This window comes from Engraulis encrasicolus, chromosome 21 (genome assembly GCF_034702125.1).
Source record: "Engraulis encrasicolus isolate BLACKSEA-1 chromosome 21, IST_EnEncr_1.0, whole genome shotgun sequence".
Taxonomy (NCBI): Eukaryota; Metazoa; Chordata; class Actinopteri; order Clupeiformes; family Engraulidae; genus Engraulis; species Engraulis encrasicolus.
The window spans coordinates 3,403,818-3,417,047 of record NC_085877.1 but is presented as its reverse complement, the minus strand read 5'-3'; the positions used below and the strand labels follow the sequence as shown (position 1 = coordinate 3,417,047).

At 41.2% G+C, this 13,230-nt stretch overlaps 1 protein-coding gene across 1 annotated transcript; it reads left to right on the top strand.

Annotated features, from left to right (window-relative positions):
- Positions 1 to 1,247: 1,247 nt before the first annotated feature.
- Positions 1,248 to 11,892, top strand: LOC134438029 (receptor-type tyrosine-protein phosphatase H). Its single transcript, XM_063187618.1, has 10 exons — positions 1,248 to 1,301; positions 2,933 to 3,012; positions 4,193 to 4,970; positions 6,572 to 6,826; positions 7,515 to 7,790; positions 8,062 to 8,349; positions 9,324 to 9,587; positions 10,290 to 10,562; positions 11,355 to 11,443; positions 11,809 to 11,892. Exons 1-10 carry the CDS (start codon positions 1,262 to 1,264, stop codon positions 11,863 to 11,865), a joined length of 2,400 nt encoding a protein of 799 aa, XP_063043688.1. The 5' UTR covers positions 1,248 to 1,261; the 3' UTR covers positions 11,866 to 11,892.
- Positions 11,893 to 13,230: the final 1,338 nt, after the last annotated feature.

Genomic DNA, 13,230 nt, shown 5'->3' with positions numbered 1-13,230 from the left:
AGAGAAATATGCAACTTAATAGCATTTGGTTATATCCAGTGTTGGGAGTAACTAGTTACAAAAGTAACTAGTCATGACTTGTGAGCTTGATTTACACTAAATTGCGAGATCCATATAACATTTTTGGTGAGAGTAACTGAAGCCATGCAAAAGTAGTGTAATGCCTTACATTTTAAATATAGTTAATATTGAAGTGTAAGGGATTCTTTTGAAAATACTGTAACATGTAATCAGTAATGCATTACTGTTTTTGAGTAACTTGCCCAACAGTAATTCACTCATAGTATCCCTGTATACTTAAAAGATTTGGAGGAAAGGAACAAAACGTCTTTAGAGATGTGCAAAAGAATCAATCATGTGATGGTGATGCACAGGGCCATGGCTCTTGTGATCGTACCCATACAATCCCAGGATTTTATATCTAGTTAGGGAAACATGGATATTTTGGGAAATCTGTGAACTAATTTCTTACCAATAGATTTTTTTTACCAGGTGTTCTTACAGGTGTCTGGACACACCTCACAATTTATCCACGGCCAAATCCAATGGGAATTTCCGTGACACCCCGTCAAAGTTGGGGTGCACAGAAGGCCTATGTAAAAATTAGAGCACGGCAGATTGGGGGGAAAGGATGCATAATGGGTCATAACTTCTGAAGTACACATGGTAAAAAAATCTATTGGTAAGAAATTAGTTCACAGATTTCCAAAAATATCCATGTCTTTCCCTAACTAATCCTTTACTTGTTTGTTTCATTGTTACCTAAAAGGTTGAAGAATTCCATGCTTCCATTGCACCATAATGCAATGTAAATACAATATTTTTTTGACTTTATTTATGACGGTATAGTAAAGATGGTGACAGGAAGCGAGTGGGGGGAGAGAGAGTCGGGGAAGGGCCGGCAAAGGACCCGGGCCGGGAATCGAACCCAGGTCGGCCGCATAGCAAACAGGTGCCCTACCGTTAGGCCACGGTAGGGCCCCACAATGCAGTGTTATCAATATTTAAATGGTCTAGTCAAAAGACCGGTAAATCCACTTGCAGTTGCACCTATTGCTCAAACTAGGTTGTACGCAGCCACGTCCCCTATTCATTACAATATTATAATTATGCAACAGTGGGTTGGTGTGCTCTCTCTTGCATATGCAAACCACCTGGACATGGTGTATATAGCCAGTGATCACACTAGGCCTGCTGGAGTTGACAGTCCCCTGTATGCTGTGTTGTAGTGCTGTTCTCTCCCTTGATGGTCGGAGTGTGGATGTACAAAATGTGGACTGTCTTTTTGGTGGCCCTAGTAGGTGAGTAATTGTTTTTTATTCTCGGTACACACACACACTTAATTTTAATTTGTGCTTTTGAGACGCCTTTATTAAGTATAATCTGGCAATTAATTGTAATGTGTTGTACTGCTGTAGGCCTATTGGTTGTGGCATTAATATCTCAAGGAATAGGCTGGATTGAGCAACTGATGTTTCTGAGATGAAAGTCCTTGTAGCCTAAAAGCTATTTAAAAATGTTGTTTGAAATTTGTTCATTAGTGGAGACCTGCTTGCTCTTCAGTTTCATTTCTTCCAGGTGGTTTTCCTTTTTTCGTTCTTTTTTTGTTTTTTTTGTTCTTCTTTTCCTTTTTTATGTGGATTCTTAAATGCTATTATTCTTAGCGTTGCGTATTCAAGAAACCATTTGAGCCGGTCTTTTGAGTGGTTCTTTGTTTTTTTGTGAGTAACATTTTTAATCTTATTTAGAAGATTTGACAGTACAAACAGAGGTCAGTTTTCTGCCTACAAACAAGTGATACAGTATGCCGATGGTCACACCATAATTTGAACGGTTCTTTGAAAACAACCAGCCACTAATACACAAGATCCAGATCCTGCCCAAGGCCCACGAACCCCATCTCTATCATAGAGCATAGGTGCCGAAAAGGGGGGATGCAGTGGTGCTGCCTAAATGACGCTTTCTCAACTCCTTCTGCAGACAAATGAGTGGAGTGCAGCAGCAGTAAAATGGTTAAGAAATAAAGATTGAAGGGAAACAACACCACCACTTTCAAATTCGTTCCGGCACCCTCGTCACAGAGGGTAACCAGTTCAAATATAGCAGGACAGGCAGGTCGACAACATCCTCATGGAGGAATGATTCCCGAAAGCAACAAGACAATGCACGCCCTGTCTCGCCATGTAAATTGTCTGCCTGGACCATTACCAGAATCTCCCTAACCCTAGAAGCATGCAAAACGGCACACCACAATAGGTAGTTCTCAACTTCCCTCCAATGAAATCTACATAATCTAATCTTGTTTAAAGGTGCTCTGTGTAAATGGTGGCCAGAGTAGGTATTGCAACTATGCTGTAAGGATGTGGGGGTATCTTTGGGCCCCCTTAGTGCATTATTGCAATGCCACACAGCCTATCTGAGTATTCTTGTGGCCCGTCAAAGCAGTTTTGAAGGCAAAAAAGAGGTCCAACCTTGTACTATCAAGGTGTGGCCTACTACCTAATAAAGTGGCCAGTGTGTGTATGCATCAGATACTGTCTGTCTGTCTGTCTATGTCTGTTTTCCTGTCTGTATGTCTGTCCTCCCAATTGATGTGTCAATAACTCATGTGTCATTAATGGCTTGTTTGTGGAACTGAGGTCATCTGCACTAGTTGGCCACTCGGATGCACATTCTTTCACTAGGGTCGAACTTTCACTAGGGTCGAACTTTTTCTATTATTTCTATTAACCATTATTCTATTTGCCACTTGGGTATTGCACTTGATTGACACTGCATTGATTAATAGCCTGTTCTCTCTCTCTCTCCCTCCCTCTCTCTCTCTCTCTCTCTCTCTCTCTCTCTCTCTCTCTCTCTCTCTCTCTCTCTCTCTCTCTCTCTCTCTCTCTCTCTCTCTCTCTCTCTCTCTCTCTCTCTCTCTCCATTCCACCAGTGACTGTGGGCAGAGCTGAACGTGACTACTTCCTAATGACCAACGCTTCCAGCTGGGTCGCCGCTCGGCAGGACTGCCAGGTGGGGTACTTATGGGGCTCCTTATTTACAGTGCATATAAAAAGTCTACACACCCCTGTTCAAATTCCAGGTTTTTGTGATGTGAAAAATGACAGAAAGTCCAATAATTTAACAACTTTTTCCACATTCATATCAATATAAACTATAACCTGTACTAGGGCTGCACGATTATGGAAAAAATCAAAACCACGATTATTTTGGTCAAAATCATAATCACGATTATTAATCGCGAAATTATAACAAGATGAAATATAACCAAGAATGAATTACATACAGGATGAGCAAAATGAAAGGCATGAAACTTAAGTGGACAGATTTCTGGCCTCAAGGACGCTCTCAAAAGTAGGTCACTATTGCCACGATTAAATCACGATTAAAATCATAAATTCGATTTCACTATTTTATCATGATTTTGATTATTTTTCGATTAATTGTGCAGCCCTAACCTGTACTATGCAATTGAAAAACAAACGCAAAAACCCCCCAAAACTTTTAACATGGTTGCATGAATATGCACACCCTTAAATTAAGAATTTGTTGCACTTTGGCTTTTATTTTAGCACTCAGCCGTTTTGGTTAAGAGTCTATCAGTATGGCACGTCTTGATGTGGCATTATTGGTTCACTCCTCTTTGCAAAAGCACTCCAAATCTGGTGGATTGCGAGTGCATCTTCTGTGCACAGTCTTCAGATCACCCGACAGATGCCCGATGGTTATTCAGGTCTGAACTCGGTCTAAGTCATTCCAATATCTCAATCTTACTCTGGTGAAGCCATTCTTCGGATGATTTAGGCATGCACCTAGGGTAATTGTTGCTCTGAAAGGTTACGTTCATCCTCATCTTCAACTTTCTAAAAGGGGGGTTGTATTAAATTATAGTTTATGTTTTAATTGTAGTTTATATTAAATGTGGGAAAAGGTGTGAAATTATTTCTCCTCATCATTTTATTACACCACAAAAATTAGGGATGTGTGACTGGACTTTGGGGCACTGTGTTTAGATTCTTTTTTAAAGGCACTGTGTTTGTTGGGCTGGGGAACTGTGGGTGGGGGTATCAACCACTGATGGCACTTTGAACTTCATTGCACTTGAAAGGTGAATCTTCTACACTGAGTGCTGTACTTCATCAAAATTCTGTGGCCTTGACCATGCAAATAAAACTCTTGAATCTTGCATCAGGTGTGCTACGGGGAGCTGGCTACCGTCACTCCTGAGAGCGCACGCCACCTGCTGGAGAAACTGCAAAACAACAGCCGAGTGGCGGCAGCCTGGGTGGGTTTGCGTAGGATAGTCGATGGGAGTGCGGTGGTGCCGTCGCCGCCCAACACCACCCGAAACCAGTCGCAGTGGTTCGACGGAACCGCCCCCTGGTTCCTGCCCGGCAGCCGGCCCGGCGACCCGTGGTTCAGCTATGTGGAGGGACGGCTCCCATGGTCTCGCTGGTCCAACGGCGACCCTGTCACGTTCCACAACTGGTACCCGGGCCGACCCATTCCAAAGCCCGTGCTAGAACCTGAAAAGTGCAATCCCGACGGTGGGTTGGACGATCCTGACACCACGACTCCCACGCCACCCATGACAACTGCCAGCGGTAGCACGGTGCGGAGCGGTGACACGTGTCCCCAACTAGAGACACTGCTGCAGTGTGTAGACGACCCGACTGCTAGGGATGCTCTGAGCAGATACGTTCGCAACCAGACTTCCACAGTGGACCCAAGCGAAGCTGTTACCGCCCCGGGCATCAATACCAATCCGACCATCAGTGCCGATCCGACTACCGACCCAACAACGGACTCCTCAACTCCCTGGACCCTGCCGACCAGGCCTCTCTGCCCCAGCGACCCTATCGAAGAAGGCCTCAATGAGTTTGTGGAGGATGCCTGCTTGGTGCTGCTGGGAGTTGGGTGGTGGTGGGAGAGGAACTGCTCAGAGGAGCTGCCGTACATGTGTTACGAAGGTGAGTGTGTGTTGTTGTGAACGTAAGGTTGTTGTGTTGGTTTGAAGTGCAGGTTGTCTAATGATGATTTAGGCTGAATCCCATTTCACCCCTTAGCCCTATGCCTTTCCCCTTCCCCTACGTACAGACAGAGCAGAAGGGGTAAGGGTAAGGGCTTTCAACCCCTTGAAACGGAGATCATCCGAAGGCACACTTCAAACGGAGGGGTACGACCAAATTCCCTGAATGCATTGTGAATGCCTTTAAAAAATGGCGGGCAGCATCAACAAAAGCACACAAATATAAGTATTTTCAACTTACGGGTTTTCAGTTGTAATATTGGTGCATTGTACTAAGTTTAACTTTGTCCCAACGTGTCATGGTCATTGTCTCCGTGAAACGCACAAGAAAAAGAATCGCTATTAACGTCCACCTAATGCATGGAATTTGTTACAGCTGTGAGTGTAATTCTGTGATTGTTGGAGGGGTGTCTCAATTCGCAGGGGTTGCGTTTCAAGCCCTACACCTTGCTGCTTCGTTTGAAGGCACAAGGGCCAAGGGGAAGGCGTAGGGGTAGGGGTAGAAATTAGAAATGGGATTCGGCAATGGTTGACTAATGATGATGTTTGAATTGACGGTGATGTCAAATCTGTTTTGAGTTTTGAGTAGGCCATATTTTTTACTTTATTTTTATTTTTCAACAAAACAACAACGACATAATAGTTGCGGTCTAATGGTTAGGTAGGTGGTCCTAAGATCAGAGAGTTGGTGATTTGAATCCCACCCATGTCTCTCCCTACACCCCCATCCATAGCTGAAGTGCCCTTGAGCAAAACAACTAATCAACAGCTTCAGGGACTGTAACCAATACCCTGTAAATAACTGTAAGTCTCTTTGGATAAAAGTGTCAGCTAAGTGTAATGTAAATACAATAATGATAAATTATGTCCATTATGTTATATCAGTCACTGCAAAGTAAATAATCCACTTATTCATATTTATCTTATTCTTAGTATTTTTCTGTGAGGCAAGGCATATACATCATATACACACTTGGCATATACACTATTTGTGTCTAAGATGGTGCACCGTCTTGTGCACTTTGGGCACTATGTGTGTAATTAATACGCCATACACACTGAAACAAGAACACTGAAGTGCACAAGTGCACCATTTGAGATCCAGCAAAAAGCCCCTCACAATGTTCAGGCAGTCCTCTTTGTTCCATTTTTTTAATTGTTTTTTTTTCACTGGCGGCTATCATGATTTCAAACAGGTGCCTGTCAGATTTACACACAGCATCCCCTGAGACACTTCCAAGATACAACACTGAATGTTTTTGGGTAATTTTGACCATTATTAACAACGCTTCTGTGTGATTATAGGATCTGAGGACACTGCTCGGCATCCTCGTTTTTTTTTACTTTAGATTTAAGTCCCGGAAGTTCCTTTTTTTTTACATGTTCATTTTCAGGAGGTGCATTTTTTGTACAATGGGTTTTTACCATCTACTGAGAATTTTGGTCAAAATGTGTCCCTATTGTAGAGTGGACTTGAGGTGTTCTTTCATTTATTTTCCTCTCACACACACACATTTTCTTTCTTTGTTTGTTGCAATGCAGAGCGTTTCCATGGTTTAGTGAATGTCTCTGGCATCACTTACACCAGTGCCAATCTCAGCTGGCTGGAGGCACCTGGTCCAATCTCTGGCTACCGGGTGGAGGTGAGCAGTGACTCTAACAGCTGGAATGAGACGACCACTTCAGAACTGACCACAGAGCTGACAAACCTCACTGCTGGCACCCAGTACACGGTCCGAGTTTTCCCGATCAAGTGCGGAAGAGAACTCCCTCCCCAGACAGCCTCTTTCTTCACCCGTAAGTAGAACAGGCAACCTGAATTCATTAACCTGTAATTCAGGGCCACATACTTTACTGTATACTCCAAATGACTTGGTTTTATCTGTTCAATTTAACCAATTCATTGCCTGGTTAAATGACCATCTGCTTGGATGGGACAGGTGACACCAGGTCATTTGGAATATGTGGCACTGGATTGTAACTAATGACTCCAGGATGCCTGTACTGAAACAGGACATTTTCCCCATCTGTGGTGTTGCAACGACAAAAATTAGTTTATTCATTTTGCGACGTTAACAAATGAATCGTTGTCATTTTGTAATGGCAAACATCACATTCTTGAAGTAAGATGAATCCGTTTAATTGGTTTATTTGAGAATCATTCAATGTGACATTGTTGAGCAAAAACTGTAAAATGTGTTTCCCCCTCTTTTACTCCTAATTTTTCAATGTTCTTCATATTTCTCCTTTTATAGTCGCCACACATTGTATGATTAAACCTTTCTAATGTTCTTCATATTTCTGCTTTTATATTAAGAAGTCACCACACATTGTATGATTAAACCTTTCTAATGTTCTTCATATTTCTCCTTTTATATTAAGAAGTCACCACACATTGTATCACCTGTGTGTCTTTCTGTGTGTATCCCGCATCCTTCCTTATTCCCTCTGCTTTTTCCCTCCTTGCTGTGCTTCTCCCACTCAGAGCCTGGTGAAATCCGGAATTTAAGGGTTACTGACGTCCAAAACACTTCAGTCACCTGGTCTTGGGATCGTCCAGCAGAGGGTCAAGTGGACTTTTATTTTCTGTGCTTAAGTGGTTCTCCATGCAGAAAAATTAACCAATCAGCACACCTCGACCAACCGATAAACGGCACAATCCCCGATCTGAAACCAGGTTTGGAGTACACTGTTGAAGTCAGTGCTGAAGTGGCTGACATGTCCAAGTCTGGTCCTAAGAAAGAGGGAAAATTCTTCACTAGTAAGTGTGCTTCTCCTCCTGCCTGTTTCTCTCGATAAAACACAAAAAATGCCTCACCCCACCCTTAACTGGAAGCTTATGGGCTTCGACATTTGACTGAATTATTATTCACGTAATGGCGTACAGTATGTCTTTTCCCTTCAAACTAAATATCACTTCAACACCTAAACAGTCTTTGTCACCAAGTTTTACATCACTTTCTGAGATGTGTTGATGTTTTTTTGGTAGCAGTGTCAATTGTCTCACTGGAAGTTTTTTGTGTGTCCCCTAGAACCAAGCTTTGTAGCCAACCTGACATTCAATCACATTCACGACAACACCACTGGATTTGAGGTGAAATGGAAGCCACCAATTGAGGGCGAGGCCTCCACTTACCGTGTGGACATAACATATGCTAATGGTACTGCAGTTCCATCTCCGGGGGATAAAAACGGCCTCATTGCTACCTCATACCAGCAATCCCTTTTGAACCCTGGCCACGAATTCATCGTCACAGTGTTTGCACAAGTCAACAACACAGTCCAGGAAGGAGAGCCAGTCACCATCAGCGCCTACACAGGTCTGTTTGTTTGTTTTTTCTCTCCAACATCTCGCCTTTTTATCATCTTTTTAGAGGTCCAGCATGTAATTCCAGAAATTATGCTGGCCAAGCACAACAATTGCTTTTCTTGTCTTTATTATGAGAGAGCAGTGAGCATTTTGACAGTAGAGGAGTTGGAATAAGAGGTGGGGTTGGGATATGACCGAGAACCATATATCACTGATGCTTGAGAATGGCTAAATGGCTAAAACAGGTTTTAATTTTGAAAGAAAAATAAATGGTTCAACTCCAAAATATAGACGTACATTATAACAGACAAAGGTCTTGGCTGTGCAGCAATGTATCAGAACAATTTCCCAATATTTTACTTTTTTGACAAATGTAGCCATGTCCAAACCAATTAACAAATTTAAGAGAAAATAGTAAACTTACATGAGCTTCAGTGATGGTTAAGCATGTAATAGACCTAATGAATTGAAAATGCATCTTCAGTAATGTAGTTTACCTTATACATGGCTGAATTGATTGTTTCTTAAAATTAAAAATACATGACGTTGCTGACGAATATATGGGATTGGGACACACTGAGCAATCAGAAAATAATAGTAAATATTGTTCTAATCCCATAACTGGCAGTTCTTTAGAACTATTTCAACATGTTCTTCCATGTAATGGTGATATGGTTTCATTTTTAATCAATTTAAGTTATTCAGTAAGTTTTTGAGGGGATGAGTAAGTGTACAGTAATGAAATATAATGAAATTACAATTGAACCTTTAAAACATGTACCTATGTGTAACAGAACCCTTGATCATTACCTGGGCATTCTAAAAAAAACAATGATATGGTATGCTACGGCTGTTTTAGCACCGTATGCTGTAAAGACTGTATGATGGAGTAATGACTGAGCCCATGCCATACTGTTACGTAGCGCCCCATGATAGACTGTGGTAGGGGGTGAATATGTCAATTTCTCTCTTATGCGTTTGCAGTGCCTCATCCAGTCACAAACTTGAAATTGTCTGCAAATGCACAGACCATAACTGCTTCTTGGGAGCAACCAGACCAAGGAGGATACCAGGAGTTTGCTCTGACGCTCTGGGAGCCAAGTGTAGGCAAGGTGCGCAATGAAACGACGACAACTCTCCGTCATGAATTCCCTAAACTGAAAGCAGGCGCAGAATACACAGTGGAGGTGTTTGTGATTGGAGTCGGTAAACTCATCAGTACATCTACATCTCGGCCCATCTACACCTGTGAGTTCACAGTACCTGTGAGATCAAAACTCACTTCAAAAGTATTATGTGACTGTTCTGGAGGCTATACATTAGGCATGTTTCCATTTTAATTAAATGAAATAACAGTGTTTTTGAAGAAATGTTTTTGAGCAATACTATCAGTTATGCAGATTGTTTATTTGTTGTTGTTTTTCTTTACTATGGTTCAAAATTAACAAATGAGAGGGGATAAGGGGATAGCCTGCACATATTCTCAGTTTACCTTTGCAGGTGCTGAGGGGCTGCTAGTTCTGGATTAACTTTTTCAACTTTTTAGAGTGTCAAAGTGCAACATTTTTACAGTTACGGTCAAACCAACAGACTGATGGACCGAAATGCAGCTTTGATAAGAAATAGTATGGTTTATCCGTAATTACCTTAATTATCCATAATATTAAAAGGTGATTATGCAATCGTCCAAGCTTGTTGTGTTTGTTTGTTTGTTCGTTCACAGTGCGTGTGTGTCTGTACCCCAGGCGGCATACAGTAGATACACTCTCTGAGCGCTTGTCTGGTTGTAGTAATGTTGCACGTTCCCCCTCTCAAAATGTACAAATAAAAGTACTTCATCTACTGTATATCTTAATCTATTTTTTTACTGAATTCGTCCAAAGTGATTACAGTACAAAAATGCTTGTTTGACCATATGGTGGTGGTGATGTTTTGTGTTTTCCACCACAGCCCCAAATAAACCAAGGAATTTGGAGGTCACTAACCAAAATAAGACCTGCGTTTCTTTACAATGGGATGTTCCTGAGAATTCCGACAATGTGACAATACGTTATGACGTGTTCTACGAAGCCAAGTTTTGGCCAGACAACCACGGCAAGAACGACACCACTAGCACCACTCATACCTGGTGCGGTTTGAGGCCTGGATCAACCTACAACTTCAATGTCAATGTTTTCGCTGGGAAGAAACACAGTGCCAATGAAACAAGACAGGGCAAGACAGGTAAATACACTTTGCTTCCAGATGAGGTTAGATTAGATTACAGACAACTAGGGCTGCTGACACGTTTTCCCGGGGTGAAAGGCCCCCCACCCAATACTGTACAGACAATGTAATGAAGACCCAGTAGTCCCTGGACCAGAGTCAACTGATCCCTTTCGGCGTCCCTGCTCATTCATAAGTGTTACCTTTTTCATGTCTATTCACCACCACCGTCAATTTTTATGACTTCATGATGATTTGGACAAGTAGTCATTTCACACACGAATTGGTGCATCTTCTTAGCAGAAATAAACATTCTTGGTTGCAAAACATATTCTACTTTGGTCAGACCAGTAAATAGTTTTTATTACACGTTTAGATTATTAGTTTATTACTTAATTTTCATAAAAAAGACTATTTGTGAATGGGCAGCATATATTTAGAAAATAAATTATTAGCGTTATACACTCTACTTTAAAGTTTTTGTCTATGAGAGAAGTTAAAACACCACAGCTTTGTAAACGCATACTCGGCTGTTTTCACTGTTAATAGTACACCACAATATTCGCATGGCGGGTATCGTTATTTGTATTTGCTATCTTTATGTGCCTTTACTTTTATCCTGTGGTATAATTGAAGAGTTCAGATGCAAAACAACCCTCTACATTCCTAAATTTAATAGAATTCTACTACATGTATGGAAATACAGCCTCTTTTTGTAAACTCATCAGACGTGCACTTAGAGGGTTTTGCACCTTTGTTTCTTTGAAATTGTTCTGTTTGGCCCATCTCCATCGCTATTTTAATTCACAGATCCGAACGTGAGGAATGTCACGCTGTCAATCCTGTGCAGCTCCGGTACATCTGGGAATTGTGATGAGACGTCATCGCTCTTAAAGCAGGTGAGATGTGATTATCAGAGCCCAACTGTTGACAACCAGCAGTCAGTCATGCAGAACACATGAAGCGAAATATGTCATAATCAAATGTCTTTGATTATATTATGTAGCACTAACAGCTTTGAAGGTATACATATCTGTGTACGTACAAATATCTATATGTACAGTATCTACATCTATATAACGTGTGTATATCACACACAAATACAGCGTTTTTTGTTTTCTTTTGTGTTAAATCCTCTGCTGTCCCTATCTGTGGCCTGGTCCAAACTATTTTTTGTTAATAGTAGCCCCAGTTATTATTTGAGGAAATGTGATAATGTTAAATGTCCATATTAACATGTCTGCTTGTCTCTCGGTTATTGCAGCTGAGGACGAAATTGGTGGAGGAACTGGAAGGAGTCTACTTGGACTTGAAGAAATGATGCCTTTTGTGGATAATAGTATGGTCCTCCCTACACACACATGTACAGAGCACACACACACACACACACACACACACACACACACACACACACACACACACACACACACACACACACACACACACACACACACACACACACACACACACACACACACAATGTAAGATTTGAGCTTTTTATTATTTTATGTTCTTAATCAAGATTGGAGATATTGTCTGCTTTCTTATTATTCTTATCATTATTTTTCACACAGTTTAAAATCTACTTTAATGACACTGAACTCGTTGTCTGGCATGTTTTCTGTCGTTGACTATAAAATGCAGGATTAAAAAGGAACAGTACACCATTCTTGGAAATATTCGTATTTTACAACTTCGCCTCTCTCATAGGGTGAATGGTGAAGTTTGCGTCGCTTGGCCAAATTTGTGTGTATGTGTCCCGGAATGGGCACCACATGCTTAGACACCAAACACATACGTACACTTACAAATGCACCCACATCACCTCAAGCATTTAGGGTTGGCCAGGGTGCCAGGTAGCCTTTTCTTGTGTCTCCCTTGCAACTCTCGTTATTCACCTCTAGGGGGCACTCCAATCCCACTGTGTAAGATTTCCCTCCCTTCTACAGTCAGGGACTGACAATACAGTAGGCCAATGATACACATAGTAGCTGTTGTTAGTTTATCATGCATTCAAACAGCGATAAGTACCACCTTAGTTCACCCTAGTTGGCATGTAAAATGAGAAGTCTTTGTGTGATGTACAGCATTAAAGGTGCACTTTTCACCATCAAAGTCCAAGTATTCATTATGAATGGGAAAATCACACTTTTCATATGAAGTGGGATCTTCTCCATTGTCTGCCATTTTGAATGTCCAGAAATACTGGTAGACATTTTTAGCTGCAAAACCTGCCGTGCTTTGGTCATACTAGTAAATATTAGTTAATTACTTAGCAAATATTCATGAAAAGATCAAATTTGTCAATATGCAGAACAGTTTCAATGAGCAGCATAGTTGCAACACCTACTCTGGCCACCATCCTACACAATGCACCTTTTGTTGTTTTCCTGTTTAGTCACAAGCAAATGGAGAAAGATGTTCCACTCTTTACTATAACTTACTGTACTGTAACAAACATACTGTATAAAAGTGAAATACTGTATGAAAGTGAAATATTGTTTTAATAATGTTTAGAAATATTTTTTTGCGTACACACACACACACCTTATCCACAGCACAGTTATAAAAGCATCAGCTAAGTGTAATGTAATACTCCTTGCATTTATAGATAATGCTGTAATGCTGGCTTGTGTGGAACTGTAGATACAAAAGAATCTAAATGTACAGAACATCAAATGGAAAC

What these genes read in the sequence shown, in the direction of transcription:
- LOC134438029 (XM_063187618.1), top strand. Translation starts at nt 1,262, where the DNA reads ATGTACAAAATGTGGACTGTCTTTTTGGTGGCCCTAGTAG. An exon ending in CTTTTTGGTGGCCCTAGTAG is followed by an intron (nt 1,302 to 2,932) that starts GTGAGTAATTGT and finishes CCATTCCACCAG; the next exon opens with TGACTGTGGGCAGAGCTGAA. An exon ending in GACAGCCTCTTTCTTCACCC is followed by an intron (nt 6,827 to 7,514) that starts GTAAGTAGAACA and finishes TCTCCCACTCAG; the next exon opens with AGCCTGGTGAAATCCGGAAT.